The sequence below is a fragment of the Melanerpes formicivorus genome, unplaced genomic scaffold, assembly GCF_026170545.1.
Source record: "Melanerpes formicivorus ecotype bairdi unplaced genomic scaffold, bMelFor1.0.p_v2 SCAF_15, whole genome shotgun sequence".
NCBI classification, from domain to species: domain Eukaryota; kingdom Metazoa; phylum Chordata; class Aves; order Piciformes; family Picidae; genus Melanerpes; species Melanerpes formicivorus.
In genome coordinates this window covers 12,416,207-12,439,321 of record NW_027142367.1, presented here as the reverse complement: position 1 = coordinate 12,439,321, position 23,115 = coordinate 12,416,207, and the positions used below count along the sequence as shown (strand labels likewise).

Genomic DNA, 23,115 nt, shown 5'->3' with positions numbered 1-23,115 from the left:
CTGTTATCTTAAAGATGAACATCACTTGAGGTGAGACTCTGCAGTCCTGCAAGTTGCAACAAAGTGTTACACTCATGAGGGTTCAAAACAGGCTTACATTAAATAAAATGGCTTTTGATTGATGTGTTAAAAATAAAGGACTACATCTGTATGTATTTGCTGGTGCCCTGAAAGGGGAATCATACAATCATAAGGTTGGAAGGGACCTCCAGAGATCATCCAGATCCCACTGCCAAAGCAGGATCACCTAGGGCACGCCACACAGGAACACATCCAGGTGGGTTTTGAAAGTCTCCAGAGAAGGAGACTCCACAACCTCCCTGGGCAGCCTGTTCCAGCACTCCATCACCCTCACAGCAAAGAAGTTTCTCCTCATTTTGAGGTGGAACTTCCTGTGTTCCAGTTTATCCCCATTGTTCCTTGTACTGTGTCTAGGCACCACCAAGAAGAGACTGGAACCTTCATCTTGACAGCCACCTCTCAGATATTTATAGATGTGGATAAGATCCCCTTTCAGCCTCTCAAGACCAAACAGCCCCAGTTCTGTCAGTCTTAATGGACAACTTTGGTTTAATCTGAAGGGATATTGAAGGGCAAGGTATCAAATAAAATGTCTCTTTTCTCTCCAGGCTCGTTTCTGGGTCCAAGTGATGCGAGATTTACGGAATGGTGTTAAACTGAAGAAAGTCCAAGAGCGTCAGTACAACCCACTCCCAATAGAGTACCAGCTCACACCCTATGAAATGCTGATGGATGACATTAGATCCAAGCGCTATACCTTAAGGAAGGTCATGGTAAGAGAATCATTAGTGTTTGTCTAACCTGAAAGCTTCTTTTCCTTTTTTGATCTTCTCTTTTTTTTCTTCCTGAGAACCTTAAAATGATGATTCCATGTGAACAGTAAATTAGAGATTCATAGAATGGTTTGGGTTGGAAGGGACCTTAAAGATCATCTAGTTCAAATCCCCCTACCATGGGCAAGGACACCTTCCACTAGACCAGGTTGCTCAAGGTGTCATCCAACCTTTGTTAGTGAGAAAGCCATGATTCCACCAGAACAATTCAGACACAGTGAGGGAAATGGTGGGCAGACAAAACAGACAGAAAGCCTGCAGTTTATTCTATCAGAGATTGTTAGAGAAAAAGAAGTAAAGGAGAGAAAAATTGAGACAAATACATGGGGAGCAAATACATGAGTTCTGTTGCAAATATAAATACTTTTTATATATGAGCTGAAAGTATTTTCCTTATCAAGATCTGGATGGATTTTATTTGCTGCAGTAGATGTGGCTTAAGTGTGAAATGAGTGGGGTAAAAAACATAGCCAGGTGATTATGTCATCTGTCTTTCCACTGACAACACAGAGAACTGAGCTGAGTGGTTCTCACTGTCCCCTGCAAAAGATGAGCAGCCCCCTCAGGACCTTGATGACTAGGTGCAATCAGGATAGTTTGTTTGAACAGGAATGCCTGGGTTGCTCTTGTCAGACTGGCCTTTAATTCATTGAGCTTCTGCCTCTTCAGAAGCGATCTTCTTCATTATATTGGTAGGTCTTCAAGGCACAGCAGCTGCTTTGCTCATCCAGATTCTCACTGCACACAAAATCCCTACGAGCATCTATTTTTGTCCTGATGTCTGGTTGACTGGGTAGATATCCAAAGTGACCTCTGAGCATAAACAGGAACTGGGACTACAATCACCTGCAGGTTCAGTACCTGTAGCACTGCCTGCAATGTGATTACTGGCTAAGCCTGACAACTGTTAATGACATTTGGTTAGAAAAATAGTATTTCTTATTAGATACCTTACATTCAGTAACTTGCATTTTGCTGCAGTCTGCTTGAACAATTTGCAAAGCATGAACAAAAAAGGACTGCAGCTTGACACAGAATGAGTGAGGCCTGAGTTAGGAGAGACCTAATTCTGTGTGGTCTGGTCTATTCTATTCTATTCTGTTCTGTTCTGTTCTATGTTTCCAAGATGTAAAATACCAAGTACTGGGTTTTGTGTAAGCAACTGAGTGAGTTAGTTTCAGTGATGCTGGCATTTCAGTACCTATCAAAATAGCTTTAAATCTGTCATCTCTCTGGCCCTACAAGGCAAGAATTCTTGTTTCTGTGGTTGTTGTGGGAACAAGATAACTTTCATTCTGGCATTTACTAATCTTTAACTATCTTCCTGGAGAGATTTAATAGTATTTTTTTTCTCCTATGGAGCTTTCACTCCCAAACAGTAATTGTGAGCATTTCTAGAGTTGGCACTTGGAAACTGGGAAATTTAAGAATTAAATTACAGGCTTAAGGTTTCCTTACAATGCTTAAGTGTTAAGATACAGCTTTTAATTCCACAGTGATTCACAGTTAGTTCTCTCTCCTGTCACTGCTGCAAGATGTGCACCATTCACTGTATTTCTTGAGCAGTGTTTAGTGAACAGTAACTGAAGACTCTTACGTTACTTACTTGTTGCATGGCCATCAGGTCACATCACAGAGGGGCATCTTCAGCTAGATCAGATTGCTCAGAGCCTTGTTCAACCTGACCTAGAATGTCTTCAAGAATGCAACAGTTCCCACCTCTCTGGGCAACCTGGGCCAGAGTTTCACAAGCCTCACTGTAAAAAATTTCTTCCTGAATCTCCCTTCTTTTGGTTTAGCAGGCCCTGTTAAGAAGATTGTCCTCATCTTTCTTATAAGCATCATTTAAATACTGAAAGGCCACAAGAAGGTCTCCTCAGACCCTCCTCTTCTCCAAGCTGAACAACCCCAACTCTTCCAACCTGGTGTCAGAGCAGAAACATTCCATCCCTCACATCATTTTCATAACCTCCTCAGGCCCTGTTCCAGCAGGTCCGTGTCTCTCCTGTGCTGAGGACTCCAGAGGTGAACCCAGCATTTCAGGTGGTGTCTCAGCAGAGTGGAGCAGAGGGACAGAATCCTCTCCCTCAATTTGAATGTCTATTTTGCCCAGCTGGGCGTTACAAAGTCTGTTGTTTTCTTATGGACAGATCTTAATTGTAGCAGGTGCTGCTTTCAGCTGCTTTCAGCTGCTTTCAGCTGCTCTACTCAGAGAACCATCTCTTTTCATCTTTTGCCTTCATCACTTTCCTGCAGAGTGGAGTACAGCAGTGAGCTTTACAGTTCCTAATCACGCTTTATGGCAGAGGTAGCACTCTCGTTCTTAATGCTGTCACCTTTGACAGTGACACAACTAAATAATTGAGTATCAGTGATAAGTGCTGTGGGTTTTGTGAAAGCATTGTGCTATGTACTTCTTGTTTGGCATCACTGCTTTTAAAGCTCAGGCTTCAGCCAAAGGTTACTAAGTGCCACTTGCAGGGGCTTTTTAATTGGAACTCCACCTTTATACATTAAAATGGGATGGTAGCAGGTTGTGAGTGAGGAGATTGACAACACACTAATTTTTCTGTGCCCTGGCTTCTTAAATCTTTAAATTTCTGGTTGATTTTTTAATAATTACTGGTTATGCTTTTCTGCACTGCAACAACTGGGTTACACACATGAAGACGTAAGATAGTTTGACAGTATTTTGAGTATCTTTCCTATGAAGAAAGGCTGAGACACCTGGGGCTATATAGTCTTGAGAAGAGAAGGCTGAGAGGGGATCTTATTAATAGCCATAAATCTCTGAGGAGTGGCTGTCAAGATGAAGGTTTCAGTCTCTTTTTGGTGGTGCCTAGACACAGTACAAGGAAGAATGGGGATAAACTGGAACACAGAAAGTTCCACCTCAAAATGAGGAGAAACTTCTTTGCTGTGAGGGTGATGGAGTGCTGGAACAGGCTGCCCAGGGAGGTTGTGGAGTCTCCTTCTCTGGAGACTTACAAAACCCACCTGGATATGTTCCTGTATGGCCTGCCCTAGGTAATCCTGCTTTGGCAGTGGGATCTGGATGATCTCTGGAGGTCTATTCCAACCCCTAACATTCTATGATTTATTTAAATCCTGTTTTGCAGTTGGGGCCAATTTGGTATGAGAAAAGAAAAAGGTAAAGATAATCTTACTGTTTGTTCCCCCCCCCACATGTGTCATGGTTACATTTGTGCAATGTATATCTGATTTAGACTTCAATCAAGAGCCATGACTTTTCATTAATTAAAAGATGCATGTGAAATTGCTATTTATGGAGAGACTTCGAGCAAAGAAATAGATGTAGTGTGAACAGAGAGGATAAAAGCTTCCCTTGAGTGTCTTTCATATCAGTGTCTGAGTGCCAAGTATGAGAATGTAGGTCCTGCCACCAGTGCTCCTGCTCTTGGCTGTGGAACATTCACTTGCTTTGCCACCAGCTCCCCATGTATCCTGTAGAAAATCACTTAAGCAAATCTTACATTTCTCCTTTTCCAATCAAATGGGAATGTTGATACTAATTGTACCCTGGTGGCTTTAAGTCAGGGCATAAAGTGCCCTGAGGTGAAAGGCTCAGAGCCATGTATTATTTATTTCCTATTGTCATGCAGAGAGCTGTTCCCCAAGGCTGGAGTGAAGATTATCAGTTGACAAAATGGCTGTTTTGATGGTAATAAGTCTCTACTTCAGCTATCAACTTTGACATCTGATGAACAGTAACCCCAGGAAGAGAGACTTCCCGTTTCATTAATAATCCCACAAAACATGCTGGCCTCAAAAAAGTGCTCAGGCTTTAAACAGAAGTCGTCAATCACACCACTGTAAATATTACTGTCCTCATCAAGAAGTGTCAAATCACCCTTTAGTATAAACCTTTTCCATTTTAATTTTTCTGAGCTAAATTTAGGAAGCTGATGTGTTTTGCAGGGTTTATCAGCTTGGTATTCTGTGCCAAGCTGTGTGACATTCATTCCAGGCAAGCTAAGGGAGTGGTGGTGGGGAACAAAGGGAACTTGGAAAGCGTCCCTCCAGAAAGAGTGCCCAAAAATGCAATGAAATGTTCCCTAGGAGGGACTCTGCATCCATTTCCTTATCTGGGAAGGGCAGAATCTTCTCTAAGGGGCTGACTGGAATGTGTCCAGAGAAGGACTATGAGGATGATCAGAGGGCTGGAGCACCTCTGGTATGAGAACAGGCTGAGAGAGTTGGAATTGTTCAATTTAGGGAAGAGAAAGCTCCAAGGAGACTTTATTGTGACCTTCTATTACCTGAAGGGGGCCTACAAGAAAGCTGGTGAGGGACTTTTTAGGGTGTCAGGTAGTGATAGGACTAACTTAGAGGAGGGTAGATTTAGATTAGACATTAGGTAGAAGTTCTTCACCATAAGGGTGGTGAGACACTGGAGCAGGTTGCCCAAAGAGGTGGTGGAAGCCCCATCCCTGGAGGTTATTAAGGCCAGGCTGGATATGGCTCTGGGCAATGTGATCTAGTGGAAGTGTTCCTGCCTATGGCAGGAGGGATGGAACTGGATGATCCTTGAAGTCCCTTCCAACCCTGATAATTCTACCATTTCCTGTTGTCCTGTCACTTGCTACTTGGGAGAAGAGACCAACCCAACCTTGCCTTCCAGGCAGTTGTAGAGAATAAGGGTTCCTCTGAATCTCTTCTCTAGGCTAAACAACTTCAGATCCCTCAACCATTCCTCATAACATCTGTGCTCTAGACCCTTGAGATGGTAAGAGATCAAGAAAACTGGGGCCTTTGAAAAGCACCCATGTTCCCTCAGGAGCTAAAAACATAGCATCAGAGACTGTAACGGTCAGCAGTGAGACATGGTTCAAATTGATGTTCTTAAAATTCTTAATGCTCTTAAATGTTCTTAAAATTGGTGTTCTCCTTTTCCTCAAAGGAAGATGCTTTCTTCACCTGCATTCTCTCCATGGACACAATTGCATCCTTGACATTCAATTGAATCATTTCCAAATCCTAAATGTTGCTGATGAAAGCTGCTGCAGTTGTGATTGTTGTGCAGCAAAGCTGAAAAGCCGTTACCTGCATTTTGCTTGTGCTCTGCATATGGATTGTTGCTGTGCACAGAACTGGTGTGGTTTTCTGGTGCAGGTGTCAGAATACTGCAAGCACTGTCAGGGTTGCTGTGAGTTTTCAAGTTGATTTCATCATCTGCATGACTATGAATCCAGACCACAGAAATACATCTTTTGCTTTCTCTTTTCCAGGTCAATGGTGACATTCCACCTCGATTAAAAAAGAGTGCCCATGAAATAATCCTGGATTTCATCCGATCCCGACCTCCACTAAATCCTGTACGTAATCCAGTGGGCTTCATTCCTAACAAAAATGTGCCATTAAAAAGGACATTTCTGTCCAGGGAATATGTTAAGTATTACATTGTCTGCCATGGGCTTTCAAAATATTGTTGTCTGTATATAGAACATAATCTCTTAAAAGAACAGTGTGGAATATCTGCCACCCTCCCATTAACAGTTGCTTTTCCCAGCAGCCTTTTATCTTTGGGAAATCATGATGAGTCGGGGGAAAATACAATCCTCTTTCCAGTTTATAGCTGAGCGCATGTAAAATCAGACCACAGGACTCCACACTTTTTCCCTCAAAACCCTGTGAAATCTCCTTTAGCACTGTTTGATGTAAATTTGATTATCTTCATTTCCTGAGGCCTCAGCAAGAAAACTGAAACCAACCCCACCACGGCCACGTAGCCTTCATGAAAGGATACTGGAGGAAATCAAGTCAGAGAGGAAGCTACGTCCGGTCTCCCCCGACGAGATACGGCGCAGCAGGCTGGGTAAGCACACTCCTGGTTTTTACCTGCAGTATCCACAGCAAACTTCCCACCTAAGAAGCAGCAATTTTAGTGATGGGCTGTGCAGATGTCAAGGAAAGTAAAATGATTCTTGTCCCTTCAGATAAAGAAAGAACCTCCAGGCTTTGCTAGGGTTATGCATTTGTTGTGCTAAGTTGTACTTTAAAACAAGATCCTATGCGGATCAGGACTTGATTCCCTTCAAGTTTTTAATGTCAGTATTAGATTAATTTAATGGCATTATTTTGTTTGTTGCACATGAACAGTTAAAATGACAGGCTGAAAGAATTTGGGCTGTTCAGCCTGGAGAGGAGACGGCTCTGAGGAGACCTTATAGCTACATTTCAGTATCTGAAGACGACCTACAGGAAGGCTGGGGGAGGACTGTTCAGAAGGGCTTGTGGTAACGGGTTTGAAATTGGAGCAAGGGAGATTTAGGTTGGACATAAGGAGGACGTTCTGCACAATGAGGATGGTGAAATACTGGATCAGGATGCCCAGGGGTGTGGTTGAGGTCTTGTCCCTAGAGACATTCAAGATCAGACTTGATGTGGCCCTGGGCAGCCTTGTCTACTTAGAGGTGTCCCTGTTGACTGCAGGGGGGTTGGACAAGATGACCTTTGAGGGTCCCTTCAAACCCAATGCAATCTGTGAATTGCTTCTCCCCAGAGCACTATTCCTTACTTATCTGCAAGTATTCTTTGCCTGTCTGTCTTGATTAATTTTGTTCTCTTTGTTTCCTATTATTAGCATCATCAGCTTCCTTACTTTAATTTGAAACCTGTTTTTGTTCGCTGAATCTTTTGCTTTTCTTCTAAATCTAAATCTTTGCTTCATTGTCTGTGTTGTGGAACCTGTGATTGAATGTATTTTGAGGGGGCAAATAACTCAGGCTTGCACTGCACTGCATATTCAACAGTTATTCAGATATTGGGCTCTCCCAATGCTCACCAATTTACATTGGTTCAATAGTTCTGATGACAGAAGCATGGCCAATGTAGCCTTACATTGTGATTCCCTTTGCTTTAAGAGCATGGGGTTTTATCTGTATCAGAAAAGCTGAGCTAGCTGGATTTTTCAAGGGCAAAAGTGGCTTATTATGGCTGAAACCCATGAAATAACTCATCTGTGTACTCTCTCTAACTGCCTTATGCAAAATATTTGTGTTTGCACATGTGCTTAAAGGCTCTCATCCAGATTTCGAGTTGACTGTGACAACCCATTGTCTCCAGAGAAAAACAATTTCATCAGTCTTGCTTTGTTGCATTGTTTTTGAAGTGCTCAGCAGAGTTTGCTGACTGCTTGGGTGCATTTTTCGAAGCACGGTGTTTTGTATATTGTTTTTGGGGGGGCCTTCCAGGTTTTGATTGGGATTGAGTTTATGCTTGCTGCTTCAATTAATGTTTCTAATAGGCCTAGATATTTTTCCAGATGAAGAAAGCTTGTAAAAACACTGAATGATTCCTTCCTTTTTTTTCAAACATTCAGTCTCAATATTTTAAATGTTCTCCATCTGGGACCTATCATTTTCTCTCAGGGACAGCAGATTTGATCTAGTAGATCTTTCATATTTCTCACTGACAAAATGGCTCATTTAATAAACAGTTTCTTGAAAGGATGTTACATTTTGGTGTATTACTCATTAGGATTTCCTGGGCTCACTTCAGGGCATGGCCTCCAGTGAGGGAGGCCTGTCTTCCATCAAATCTTCATTTTTTTGTTAAAGTATTTCACTTTTGAGGTCTGAAACTGTGGTAATTCCTCTTCAGTCAGTGAAGTGTTCAAATTAAAAGCCATATGATTGGAGGTGTAAAAGGGATGCACGCAAGTTTTATTTCCCAAGTGTTTATTTGCTGCTGGCATAAAGGAGAACAAAGAGCAAAGGCCTTCAAGATAATTTTTTCTTATGTCAAAAAAAGTGATTTTGTTCTTTCTCACAATGAAATGATTGTTCTGTCTGAAATTCCTCTTAGAATAAAATGTGTTTGTGCAGAATTGGGAGTGGAGTGATGCTAGTGATGACTACTGAACATAATTTAGTGTAACTATGTGTAAGGTAATGAGGTTTAAGGATTATAAATCAAAGTAGAAACACCATGTGAGGCACTTGCACCATCTGGACAGAAATACTTTTTATTAAAGAGAAGTAGTAGAAGCAAAAAAGAGCACTGAAGTGAAATGTTTGGGACTATAAGGTACATTACACATGTGCCAGAGTTATTCCTTGTTACTCAAGTGCACAACTACTCTTGAAGTGAGGGGAGTTGCATTGCTGCAGTCCCTCCTCAGTGATCTGAGTGGACCTATGCTACGTGTTTCCCAGCAGCCACAAGATTTGTCCATCTGCTCTGCCCATGCATGCAAGTAAGATCTTCTGTACCTTGAGCTGCCACAGAGAAAAGCCAGTGTGTGGCTGGGCACTCAGTCTAAAACTTCTTTGAGAATGGTAATTGAATCTTGGTGGCAGTTCTCACAAAGGGAGAGGATTAAGTGGAGGAATTGGAGTGAGCTTTCAAATGACCTAAACTCACCAGAGTAAGCTATCCAGACAAACACAGCCTCAAGCTACATGTCCTTTTAATTAAAAGCATGAATTTGTGGCTCAAGCAAGTTGAGCTAATGGAGCTTGGAGAGGTTTTATCAACCTTTAGTCAGGACTCAGCGTTAGGTGGTAACACCCTTATGCTTTAAAATGCGTTTGCCTTTATGCTAAGTTTGGACAAGGACTTAAGATACTGTATCTGTAGCTCTTGTCTGGGGCTGATGTCTAGTTAATGACCTGTGGGAAAAATACCCACAGTTCATTTACTCTGACTCAGCCAACCAACTCCTACTGCACAGATTTATTCTCATAAGCAAAAATTGTCCCAGCACCTTGTTTTTCACCGTCTTTTAAAGCAGTGGTATGTCAGCTGCCAGGCCTTCTCATACCCACTTGCACATTTATCACCTAAGTAAACCAGATCAGCACATGTCAGTTTTGATGTGTTCTGGTGCATTCTTATCACTTGGCTTAGCTTGTTTGTTTGGATTAGTGCACTGAAATTTTGGGTTCAGTTGAGAGGCATTTGGAGTGTCACTCCCTGAATTACACTGTTGAATTGGAAATAAAGGTAGGTCTTTCCAGACATAAAGAACATCTGAGCACTTTCTTATCTAGGAATAAAATGGTTAGAGGCCCAGAAACAAGAGGATAATATTAGGGATAGATTTTAAAGGCTAAATCCACCTAAGGTTTTTGAAAGGAACAGGAATTGACACAAATCACACTGTGTTTGGCCTTTTGTTCCATCCTCTTCAAGGAAACTACTGCTCAAGCTTAGCTTGAGTGTCTCTCTTTATTAGTTTAATTATAATCATTGCAGATTATGCTTTAAAAAATCAGAACTATCTTTATTTCAGGTCACTGAAAGTTGTGTGAAATGTGGCTTTGCACTTTCAATTTTTTTCCCACCTTTTTCTCTGTCTTTCTTTCCCTTCTCTTTCTCCTCTCTCCTTTCCCTCTTTTCATGGCATTTTAATTCACAATACTCCAATTTTAAGATACTTGCACTTTGATTTATTGAATTCTCCAAGTCTCATGTTACAACTGTACAAATACATTTATGATTGCTCTGTTTGCAAGCCCCATTTATGCTACTGTAGCCTGAGCTTTACTACAGTAAAGCAATATAGCATTGCTGACACATTTTGGATTTAGACAGCAGAATCCAAAACGTCTCAAGTAGAATTAATCTTTTGTTTCCCTTCCCCCTCTGCTTTCCTAACAGCTAAATTGTTTTCTTTTTGTTGTTTCTTTGTTCTTTTTGTTTTTCGCAGCAATCCGACCACTTAGCATGTCTTACAGTTTTGACTTGTCAGGTAAAAGGTGCAGCAACACCTGACGTGGGTTTTGTGTTTGTTGTGACATTTGTTCCATCTGTTTGTTGTATTCCCATCTAAGAAAGAAACTTGAAGGGATTCTTCCATGATATGGTCAGTGAAAATAAAAATGAAAATCAATTACTTATCCATACTTACATTTCCCATGCCACAAAAGGATGCCAAGGTATACACGGTGGGCAAAACATGAGACTCAGACAAACGGATTGCAAAAGTGGTGGAAAGTTTAAATGGAAAAGCAGTGAATATTTTACAGAGAACCGCAGGCACAGTGACAAAAGAGATCCCAAAGCATACCCAAAGCATCCCATCCCCACCTGAGGGTACACCCAAAACCCCCAGGGTTTTCTTCCTCCCCCCCCCTCCTGGCCCCCCCTCCACTGTTAGGCTAATCTCAGCTGGCCAGATCTGACATTGCCCTTTCCCCCGGTCTTAGTATCATAGTATCATTCAGGGTTGGAAGGGACCACAAGGATCATCTAGTTCCAACCCCCCTGCCATGGGCAGGGACACCCCACACTACATCAGGCTGGCCAGAGCCTCATCCAGCCTGGTCTTAAACACCTCCAGGGACAGGGCCTCGACCACCTCCCTGGACAACCCATTCCAGGGTTTCACCACTCTCATGGTAAAGAACCTCCTCCTCACATCTAGCCTGAATCTCCCACCTCCAGCCAGGCCCAAGAGGCCACGAGATAGCTCCCCCCATTACCAGACAGCAGTGAGGGAAGAAAGAGGAAGTGCAGGACTTTGCAGGTAAATTTATAGGGAGCAGGACATTGTGGGATGGAATGTGCAGCTTCCCGTGTCCACCCACTGGGCTGGACCTTCGGGACACTGGAGATGTGTCTTTATGTGGCCACAGCAGGGGGCACCTGGCCCAAACTGCTACAGTATAGGAAATAACTATGTTTCACCTGAAATAGAGTGATGGAAGTCTCTTTAAATAAATAACCAAAATAAGGCAGCCCAGAGTTTTTCCAGACTCTAGAAAGGATTGCAGAATGCATGTCGATGCCTCACCTTTCTCTCCCAATACACAAGGATCGAACCCCACACAACAAAGACGACAACCAACCAATCAACCCAAAGATCAAACCTCACAGTCCCCAGCAATTCCCCTTGTGAAAGCCAAATACTACAATTTCTCACATACCACATTTAAAGTTTCCTCTTGTGAGCCAGTAGCTAGGACATTCAGTAACTGTAGGAGCATGTTCTACTTCTTGATGCTGGAACACGTCATCCAGGGAGGTGCTAGAAGCCCCATCCCTGAAGGTTTTTAAGGCCAGGCTGGATGGGGCTCTGAGCAACCTGATGTAGTGTGAGGTGTCCCTGCCCATGGTAGAGAAGTTGGAACTAGATGATCCTTGAGGTCCCTTCCAACCCTGACAATTCTACGATTCTATGATTCCAAAACAGCAACATCAGACAGATTTTATACCTATGAGCCAGAAAATAAATTCATTCCTCCTTCATTATACAACAAACTTCCAGGATGCTCAGGTCTAAAACCTTCATCACGGAGGTTGGAAATATTTGCTATTAGTCTCCAAAGAGATCTCTTACATTGGCTCTTCCTCCTTCTCCCCAAGCTCCCCTTCAAGCGTGTGATTCCCTTTCCTCTTCTGTGCCAGTCCTGCTCATTTACTCACAAGATGACCTGGTTAAACTCACATAAGCCAGGAACAGGCTATGTATTTTTTTTAACCAGATTGGTTTTCTGCTTTTTAGTGTTTTAAACCTGCTCACTTATCTGATCAGATGATCAGAGAGCTTGCTGAGGGCAGGGGATGAGCATGGGTGGATGGGAGGAACAGGCTCTCCCCATCAAACGTGGTGGCAAGCTGTTGATCCAGCTCAAACCCTTTTGTGAAACCTTACACTCATGGCATATTGTACATCTGCCTGATGGCATACGCATTACATATGTACTTGGTGTCATGTTTTAATCCCCTGAAAGCTGGCAGGTCCCCAGGGGGCTCAGGTAACAATACAAACAGGCAAACTTCAGTTGCCAGAAAGTCTTCCTACTTTCAGATAGGCCAAAAGTTCCTTCAGGTTGAAGACTAAACCTGAACGTGCCAGTGACCAGCAAAAGGTGAACGTTCAGACCTGTCCTTCTTCGTGTGTTTTGTCTGCTTCTTCTTTTGCTTTTTGTTTGTAAGAATCCCGAGACATCCTCGTTTGTTTAAATCCAGACAAGATTTTGTCAAAGCTCCCTTCATGATCCATTAATTCATTGCCATCATGTTTTTGTTGCAAAGAGGTTACCTTCATAGCAATCTGTACTCTATTGGAATTTGCTCTTTTTGACTGACCACTGAAGAACTCTTCTTGTTTTCTTTATCCATCTTCCAAATGTGATTGGTTTTGTTTTTCAAGTTGTGGTTCTCAGCAAGTAGTATGATGTGGCAAGACTGAGTGATCTGATAAGTTGTCTTTAGAAATAAACTCTAGATGATTAATAAAACATTCCAGTTAGATGTGAGGCAGCAGATGAGCAGCACAAATGACTGAGATGGGTTGGGATATTGATAGGAGGCAGATAAGCAGAAGTTTTGAATGTTGTTGCTCTGTGTGCTTTTCCTCTTAGCTTTGTTTTGAAGGTGGGGAAACTATGCTGTGCTTTCATCACTCTTTCTACACACTTGCTTTTTCACTGCTTTCATTGCTCTCTGCTTGATGGAACTGCTGTTGTGAAAACACAAACCAGCTGAAAAACTAAAGTGTTTCCTACCCAGTGCTAAAGGGCAGGTGCAGGCTTTTAGCGTGCTTGCTCTGTGACTGGGATGATGCAGACCAATTCTGAGGGGACTTCTGCTGGCATCAAGACAGTGTAGTTGGTATGCCACACTGCACAGCTCCACTCACCTCCCTGCTGTTATTCTGAAAGGGAGAGGAGGACCTCATTTTACATTGCTGGTTCCTACTGGTAGAATAGAAGGAACAAGCAGTAATCACCTGTAATGAGGGTAGTCTGAGTATCAACTAAAGACCAGAGCAGTCATTGCCCACTTCCTCTAACAGAAAAAATAGCTTAAAAGTAGCTTAATTTCGAAGCAGTGTGTTGAATGCAGCTCACCAGATCAGCCATTCCCACTCTAAACACTCAAGCTCCTACCCCAATGCTGTGTGCTTTGAAGCTGCTGCTTCAGAAACAGTTTGTACATTTTGGAGGTGGGGGGCTGCAGGAAGAGAAGCAAAAGGAAACATGATTTCAGTCCAGATTTCACAGGGATTATTGCTGTAAAGTGATGTGTATCACTGTTAGTGTTACACAATCTATGCCTCAGACTAGTGTGAGGAGGGAACTTTACCAGGTCCTGGTAATCTCTTAATTTAAATAACACAACAAGAAATGGGATGCAAACACCAGGAAAAGACTGGCAGTTTGGTCTACCAATTTCTCAGTTCTTAGGTTTGGCTTCAACATGTAAATCCCCTGAAAGGAGCAGCACATTGTTTTTCCATTATTCATTATATGATCTTTTCAAGTGTATTATCACAGCTAGCAAAAAATAAACATATTAATTCTGCTAACCCATTTTAACCTTCTTTTAAACTTCAAAAACGGTAAGTTTGTCCTCAAATGAGCTGTATAGAACAAAATTCAGGTTTCTGTTGTTATTATTTGCCAAGGAGAGCTGGTGAGGAGGCAGACATCATCTGGTTACATGCCTGCTGTGGTTTCCATGTCATCTGTGGTCTGCTTAATTCCTTCTTTCACAAGAGTCATAATCTTGCCTGTAAATAAAGGCTCATTTCATATTATCCTAGGGTGGAGTTGTTGGTCTCCCTCTTCTTAAGACAACTCAGGGAAGGACAGCACAAATATCAAGTAACCAAATCCAGGCCTTCCCTTCTTCCATTTGTTTGTTGCAATGATAGTTTACAAGAAACTCCAAAGAAACCAAAAACATTCATCCAGTTTGCAGGTGCTGTTGGTTGTGCTTGCTGCCTGAGAAGAGGGAGAAACGAGACCCTCCCAGGGTGTCTGACTCTAATAAAATCGTAACCCCACTCTCTTACTAGCACAAGCCTTTTAACATATCATTTGAATCATCCTCAAAACATGTAGGTTTTCTGTTAAACTAGGGGTTGTGAACTACTATCCATTTGAAAAAGAAAAGTAAAACTGGAGGTTTGTTTCAAAGAACTGGCCATTGATTTTTTCTGTCAGATTGGCATTTTGGTAAGCATCAGTCCATGGTTTGTTTCTGACTGGTTTACCCTGACTAATTTTACCTTGTTTATGATGATGTACAATTATCTCTCACCTAGTAATGCTTCCTAGTAATGCAGGTACATCATTAAAATAGCTTCAAGTAATAATTTGCTACCAAATTCTGGGTTTCATTTTGGAACCAGATACAATCTAAACTGTAAAGTTTCATGAGCCTTTCCTTAAATTATGAGCATCCATTTGTTCATGGATTATCCAGTACTGGAAGTGCAGGAATGATGGTCTCAACTTGGGCACCATTGACCAACCATTTTATAAATTGGGTGGGTTTCTAATTTTGCTTTTTTGGGGAGTTTGATAGGTTTGTTTGGTTGTTGTAATTCTTCAGTGCTTGCAAGTTCTAAGAACTCCCTGGTTTGGTTTTTGTTTTTCCTTTAGAGGTGGTCAATGACATTTCCCCCTGAAGGGTCCTTCAAAACAAATGCTATTTTGCATTAGCTTCTTGGTTCACCTAAAACTTCTCTGGTGTTTCAAGAAGACTTATAAAACAGTGTATGAACAACACAACAATATGTCTGAACAGCTCTTAGATGTGTGAACAGCTCTTACATGTTATTTAAATTCACATTAGGCTTTGGAGATAGTGATTGGCTCTATAAATTACTTCCAGAAGGGATCAGAAATTTCCAGTTCTAAAGCCTAAAGAAATTTAGCCTAAATTCTTAGGAAACAAAACATGCACACACACACACACACAATTATGTGTGTGTATATATATATATATAAAAGCAACAACAAACCCAACAGAAAACAAGCTGTGGTGCACCCTGGATATCGGTTCCATCACCTCCCATAGTGTTAGGGGATGTCTGGTGGAGGTCCCCTCCTCTTTCCTGTCCCCAGCTCTATCATGTGATTTGGGTTTTTTTTGGAGGGAGTGCAGTGCTGTTGGCCTTCTCATCATTTATTCTCCCAGTGAGTCCAACAGTACTTAGAGGCTATTCTTCACACTCCCAAGCAGGAGGCAGGGAGGTCACCACCCAAGAAGTTTGAAAAAGGGGACACCACCTTTCGCTGTTGCGCTGATGGTGCAGGGGCTGCTTCACTGGATGGTCCACTCAGGAACTGCCCTGTGCCACCAAAACACAAATCAGAAGTTTTGCTCATTTGGGAAACCCTGGGCTTCTTCAGTCAGCTGCATGCCAGCTAATTATGAGTTCTGAAGCAGTGGTATTGGCAGCAGGGAGGGGTTCTTGGTTTGTTGCTGCCACTTGCTGGGATGGCATTGAGCGGCTGTTAGAGCAGGAATGTATTTGATGTGGAAGGACGCCTGTGCTGTGCTCACTGAAATCCAGGAGAAGAAAAACAACCCCATGACCTGTAAGCCGTGGTGCTAGTCAGGACACCCATTAGCAAAGCCTTTGAAGATAGGAACTAAGGGTTAGAGAGTCTAAGTCTTTGATTGAAGCTCTTTGTAGGGAGGACCCAAAGGCAATAATAGGACTGCACTACACAGATTCATGGGTTTGGAATGTCTCCATGACTTTAATAGTCCAAATCATCACCTTTTCTGATACACCCAGTGGAAGGTATGGTTTACAGAGGAACTGTAATGTAATACATCCTCTGTCCTTCCTGCCCACTTTCCAGCATTTAACAACAACCCAATTAATTCTTTAAAATATATATTGATTTAACTTAGTCCTTTCCTTATTCCTTTTCAGTAGGTGCTCTGGTGAGAATGTTGTAAACCAGGCCTACTACTGCAGCTGAGGCTTTGCCTAGACTGTGTAGTTTTAATTTTCCTACTCCAAGAATGACTTTTACCCATGTGTGTTGTGGCAGCAGTGACTGTGTCTGTTTGTACCAGGGCAGCTATGTAAGTAACTCCAAACCATGTGTGAGTGCTTACATTGGTGGCACTGGTGGCACCTGGGTGATACTGTTTCTGTGTCGTGGACCTCCTGGTAACCTAAGGTATGAGCCACCTGACCTTCTGGGCCTCTTTTCACCATGTATAAAAATGGGAATAATAACTCATCATTACCCTAGACTTAAATACCAGGAGGTACTTTGTCATTACAAGCCTGGGGAGGGAGTCCTATAATTACATGGGTAGAAAAATCCATTTGCAGAAAGAGCAGATGCTTAGGCATGCATGCAAATGGGAGATTAGAAGCTTCTCTTCTTTGTCCCTCCAACATAATTTTCTTTGGATTGGAGTACTGCACTTTGTACTTTTACAGGGATAAAACTAATTTATCAGACCAAACTCTAAGCTTTCCTAAAGTATCAAAGCCTAGGTCATTATCTTAATTTCTAAGCTAGGCTACACACAGCAGACCCAAGGTTTACATTATCCAAGCTGCATCTTCATTGCATGCTGGCAGAAATCCTGAGTAATTTACTTAGTGGAGTTGCATCCTTGTAAAACTCAGGTAAATGAAAGCAGAACTGGAGCTTCATGTTTCAGCCTCTTACATGAAGGTTTGACATCACAGACCTATGTTTAATACAAATGACCATGCAAGCCTAAGAATTCTGCATATTTTTGATGAATGCTAGCTGGTTAGCTCATTTTCATTCCTCTTCTCTCTGCTGCAGAATAGAGTGTGCTTCTGTCCTCACAGGATAAAGCTAGGTTTACTTCATTCCAAATCTCCTCATTTCTGGGTGCTGTAGTCTGCAGATTGATTGGAAACCCACTTGTCCAGATGGAATTGTGCATTCTTCTGATACTTGCTATGTAGTTAATTGCAGAGTGAGTTGAAGGGCAGAAATTTTCAGGTATAACACAGGATCTTTATTTAAAGTCCACTGCTGCTGGTCTGAGGTTGGTATTCAGTTTTGTGCACGCTGCTTTTTCCACTGCTTTCATTCTTTCATAATGCTTCTGTAGCACAAGCCACTGCCTGTAGTTCTCTGAGCAATGTATTGCTAAAGCCAAACAGTTGCACACATCTATCACAATTATTTGCTTTCCTTTTGTGTGTATTGCCTTGGCAGTAAGGCTTCAGAAGGCAAAATGAAAACTGGGTCCAAACACCAATTGCTCTGTTTCTTTTGCTAGATGTGCCTACGCCAGAAGCTGGAAGAAAAGCAGCGGATGCCTCTGTAGCGAACGGTGGCCTGGCACCACAAGGGAAGCAGAATGGGGCCACACAGGTGACAGTGCAACGCAAGAGGCTCCTTAAGGCTCCCACGTTGGCTGAACTTGACAGCTCAGATTCTGAGGTAAAAAAAATCCAGACACAGCTTGCTTCTGGATGTCAGAACTGAGTCTTCTTCCTTAATCTCCTGGACTGATCAGATGAGAAGTGATTTTTGCAGGTTATCATTTGAGTTCTCCATCACTGCTTTGTCAGCCCACAGACCTTCAAAAATGTTGTATCTGACCTCTGTAAAGGAAATAGTCTTTTAAAAGGTTAAACACTCATTTTTGCCTTAAACCAAGCATTTACTGTCCTGTGCAGACAGCTGAGAGAGTTGGGGCTGTTCGGCCTGGAGAAGAGAAGGCTCTGGAGAGACCTCATTGGGGCATTTCAAAACTTAGAGAGGGCCTATGAGAAAGATGGGGCCAGCCTTAGCAGGGCCTGCTGTGACAGGACAAGGGGCAATGGTTTTAAACTAAAAGAAGGAGATTTACATTACTGAGAAGGAAGAACTTTTTCACACTGAGGGTGGTGAAACCCTGGCCCAGGTTGCCCGGAGAGGTGGTAGAAGCCCCACCTCTAATGCTGTTCCAGGTCAGGTTGGACAGGGCTCTGAGCATCCAGCTGTAGTTGAAGATGGCCCTGCTGACTGCAGAGGAGTTGAACTAAAAGACCTTTAAAGGTCCCTTCCAACCAAAACCTTCTGTGATTCACTTATTTTCTGAATGCCCATTGTCTCTCCACATTCTGCATAGGGAATGCAGGTAGATGTGTTGCACCCTTCTGGCAGTCATGCAGGAGCTGTCACTGCAGGACTGTAGTGACAGGACAAGGGGTAATGACTTCAAACTAGAGAAGAGTATATTTAGATTGGATGCTAGGAAAAAGTTCTTTACCATGAGGACACTGGAACAGGTGCGGCTTAATCTAATCTCGTTGAGGGTGCCCCTGCTGACTGCAGAGGTGGTTGAACTAGATGACCTTTGGAGGCCCCTTCCGACTGAGCCCATCCTATGATTCTATGACTCACAGTACCAGCTTTCAAATAAAGAACATGAGCTGTGCCAGAGGGGCTGCAGTTTGGTGCAGATGTCAGGTCATTAGCCTTCTGCGTAGGCTCGGGCAGTAACACCCAACAACTGTTTCACAGATAGGGACAAGCAAATACCATTTAGATGGAGAAACAACTTTGGATCCATCCTCTTTCAAATGAAGAGTTAAAGATTTTTAAAAGCCTAAAAAAAGAGAGAGTTGAAAAAAGCTCTCTAGCCTCAAAAGCTGCATGATGTATGATCCTTTACCAACAGTTTACATCCTCCAGCATGAGCTTTTGCTTCTGGACCAGTACTGTTATTAATTGAGTTTGGACCTTTCTGACAGTGAAGCTGCCTGGGAAGCACACGTAGGTGGGGTTCCTTCACAGAGCCTAATTTCAACATGGGGAAGGCAGCTTTCCCTGAATCTCTTTCTCTCTAGTCAATGGGGAAGGAGGGGTTTCCTGACAGGCTGCTTACAATGGTGACCAAGCTGCAAGAGAGGAGGCTGGAGAGAAATATATGTGGGGAGAAATTTATCTCTTTGCATACTTCCTTGGTCTTTGAAAGGCTGGCCCTCTGTGTTAGGGGTTGTCCTATGGGTGACTCATGTGGGTGCATAATTTGGTGCATTTGTTCTGAGAGCAGAAGTTCTTTTGCATTCTGACATCCCTCAGCAGTAGAGGCTGCCTGGGGTTTTGGTAGTATGAATGAAACTGGGCAGGACAGTAAAAGACCTGTCAGTGAGAGCTGGATCTGGAACTTAGAGCTTCCCAGCTTGTATCTCTGTGCATCCTGAAGCTATTGCAACCCGATGCTTCACATGGAAAAATAAGCAGAAGTCAGGAAATACAACTCTGCATAGGAAAACACGAAGTTGGTCTTGTAGTGGGGGGAAATCAGGTATCTGACTGACTATTGATTAGGGAATACTGTGTAGGCAAACAAAGTCCTATAGAAGAAGTAGATAAGCAGAAAATAAATCAGCCACATGGACTTGTCACAGAGAACAGCTGCTGTGCTGGTTGGAGTCAACAGAAGTGGCTGGTGAAGCAGCTAAGACAATTAATGCCCAGCAGAATAGTGGTTGGGGCTCAGGAGCAGTGCTGAGGTAGTGTAAATAGACAGACTGAGGGGGGTTTGGGTGGAATCCCCTGAGCTGATGAAGGAGGTTGGATGTGGCACGTTTGAAGGAAGTATAGGTTGCTCTGTCAAAATGTCTTCTTTCTGTGCTGACTTTTACTTTGTGTGTAGCATTGTCTGTAAAGGACTTGGCCACCTCTGTACCTGCAATTTGAATTAACCTATTCACTCACTGGGAGTTAAATTATGGCTGTGTAATGCCCTAAATGACAGGCTGTCCTGCTGAGCTGTGGACCTCAAAATGAGCTGTGACACAGACACTTTTTCTTCCTTCTGCATCCCCTTTGTTCTCTCAGCCGTGTTGTGATGCAGACTACACCCAACACTTGGTGGTGCCGGTTGGAGGTGAAAGGGAAGGTCTGACACAGCCCTGTGCCCTTTGCTGGCAAGAATGAAGATTGTACAAACCTCTCCTGCTTTCTGCCCTGGCTTTTTTCTGCATCACAACTGAAGTCACAGTTTCAGAGGGGGAGCAGGAAATGCCATTTGTCTTGGTGTAGCAGACAGGAGCAGCAAACTAAGAGTGATTTTTGATGCAGATATAAAAACGGCATCTTCTTAATGAAGCTGCAGCCATCCAGACATAGAACTGTTGGATTGAGTTCAGAGGAGGGCCAGAAAGATGATCCAAGGGCTGGAGCACCTCTGCTATGAGGATAGGCTGAGCTCAGCCTGGAGAAGAGAAGACTCTGGGGGCACCTTGTAGCTGCCTTCCAGTACCTGAAGGGAGCCTACTGAAAGGCTGGAGAGGGACTTTTCATAAGGGTGTCCCGTGACAGGACAAAGGTGAATGGTTTTAAGCTGAGGGAGAGTAGGTTTAGATTGCATCTTAGGAAGAAGTTCTTCAGTACAGGGATGATGAGACTCTGGAACAGGTTGCCCAGAGAGGTTGTGGATGCCCCCTCCATGGAAGTGTTTAAGGCCAGATTGGATGAAGCCTTAAGCAGCCAGCTCTAGTGGAGAGGCATCTCTGTCCATGACAGGAGGTTGGAGGTCCTTTCCAACCTGAGCCATTCTGTGATTCCCTTCTCTCTGGGGTGGTTGTTTATACAGTTGTGATGGGAAGCTTGTAGGCAAGTTTGAGAGCACATTTAGCTGTATCAGCTGTTTTACCTCCGGAAACCACAGAATCACAGAAGAGTAGGGGTTGGAAGTGACCTCTGAAAATCACCTAGTCCAACCCCTCTGCTGAAGCAGGGTCACCCAGAGCAGGGTTGTACAGAACCTTGTCTAGGAGACTTTGGAATCTCTCCAGAGAAGGAAACTCCACAAGCTCCCTGGGCAGCCTGGGCCAGCATTTCACCACCTTCAGCATAAAAGATTTCTTCCTTAAATCCATAGACACAAACAGTACATAGCACAGTGTCCTCGCACACAACACATACCCTGGAGCTAAGCATGAAGCACAGATCACCTGACTGGCATATATAGAGGCCTCTGTCCTGTGATGCATGGTGTTCATTGAGGCAATCCTGCCAGCTTTTATTCCTGACTTGCTGTGACCATAGAATCCAACCACGCAGCCAGAGGCTTTCCTGCATGCAATTCTTCTAGCTCAGGAGATCTGTGAGAGAGAAGCTCAGCCACTTGCTGAGCTTGGTTTGGAGCAGTCACTTGTTTGATCTGTAAATGCTGACAGTTTAACTGCTGCCAGTCTCCGTAGTTGAAAGCATTCACATTAGAGCTAAAGAGCATTCACACTCAGTCCTTCAGCTCTGTTCCTTAGGGAGGCTTCTGTCATGATCTGTATCTTGCTGGTATCTGGTGTCTGAAGACAGAGCGTTTAGGTGCAAGCAAAGGATTTGAGTGGCATAACGCTTTAGCCAGCTGAAAGGTGTTGGTCAAAGCCCATTTCACCTTCATCTTGCAGGAATTGCTCTGGGCTGTTGTGATGCTTGTGTAAAGTCTGAGATTGCTTCTGAATACAGAAGAAAGGAGAAATGCACCAGGACTCGGGGTTAGTGCAGCAGAGACCAGATTAGCTTCTCTTTCCCTGGGTTTCTTGTATGAGTGGCTCTCATTCTTTTGGAGACCAGGGAAATCGAAGTGCTGATCATTCCTTGATAGCCTGAGATACAAAGCTGAGCTAACATGTCTGCTGTAGCTGCAAATCTTAGGAGTCCTTGAATACAGCAAGGAAAATCAACAGGTCCCAGTGGACTCATGAACCTCTCTTCTGATCTTGTCCTTTCACAAGATAGTTAAATACAGTGAATTCCAGCTACGTGCCATTCTTTTACCAGGTTTTAATGAAACTGGGTGTTGGAAATGCTGTTTACTTGGTGCTGTGTTTTCCTGAGGACTTCATCTAGGGCTCTGAGTGATTGAGTGGTGCAAAATACCTTTGATAGCTTGTGATGGGATAGGGATGGGGTTGAAGTCCTGTCCCTGGAGATACTCAAGATCAGACTTGATGTGGCCCTGGGCAACCTCATCTAGTTGGAGGTGTTCTTATCATTGCAGGGGGCTTAGACAAGATGACCTTGAAGGTTTTTTTCCAACCCAATGCAATGTGTGAATCCGTGATTTCTTTGTGCTGGGAATCAGTAGGACAATTTGAAACAATCCCTGATGGATTCTGTTTCTTTACCTCTTGCCACACAGGAGGAGTCAGTGCCCAAATCAGGAAGTAGCAGTAGCATCTCCCCCTCTCAAGCAGAAGACCCCTCTCAAGAAGGCACCAGCAGCAGAAAGAGTGAGTTTTGATGAGAGACCTCCATACTTTTGCACACTTCTGTTATCTTCTGTGCTGTGAACTTGGTCTGGAACTTTTCTAGAAGGCTGAAGCTGAGTGTTGTTAATGAAATACATCTCTAAAGCTGAGCCCTAGAGCCTGCTGAATAGATGAAATGTGATTAAGGATGGGAAGGCAACAGTCTCCATTGTGTGTGGATATCTTTGTGAAGCAAAAGATTTCATACCTGCTGTGGAACTGCAGAGGATAACACAAGTAACTGGGGGGTAATTTGGTCATGTTCAGCTCATAAAAGAATCTGTTGCTGCAGAAACA

The 23,115-nt window shown here is 43.2% G+C and overlaps 1 protein-coding gene across 4 annotated transcripts in view; it reads left to right on the top strand.

Annotated features, from left to right (window-relative positions):
• The window catches only part of SPIRE1 (spire type actin nucleation factor 1), a 155,883-nt gene that overhangs the window by 116,087 nt on the left and 16,681 nt on the right, over nucleotides 1–23,115 (top strand). For 2 of the 4 annotated variants that reach the window (XM_068147640.1, XM_068147642.1), the window contains exons 6-11: nucleotides 630–794; nucleotides 6,104–6,190; nucleotides 6,561–6,690; nucleotides 10,528–10,569; nucleotides 17,847–18,010; nucleotides 22,710–22,800. In XM_068147640.1, coding sequence (XP_068003741.1) covers nucleotides 630–794; nucleotides 6,104–6,190; nucleotides 6,561–6,690; nucleotides 10,528–10,569; nucleotides 17,847–18,010; nucleotides 22,710–22,800 — 679 coding nt within the window. The remainder of the gene's footprint in view (nucleotides 1–629; nucleotides 795–6,103; nucleotides 6,191–6,560; nucleotides 6,691–10,527; nucleotides 10,570–17,846; nucleotides 18,011–22,709; nucleotides 22,801–23,115) is intronic. The other 2 variants (XM_068147641.1, XM_068147643.1) reach the window with 1 other exon arrangement.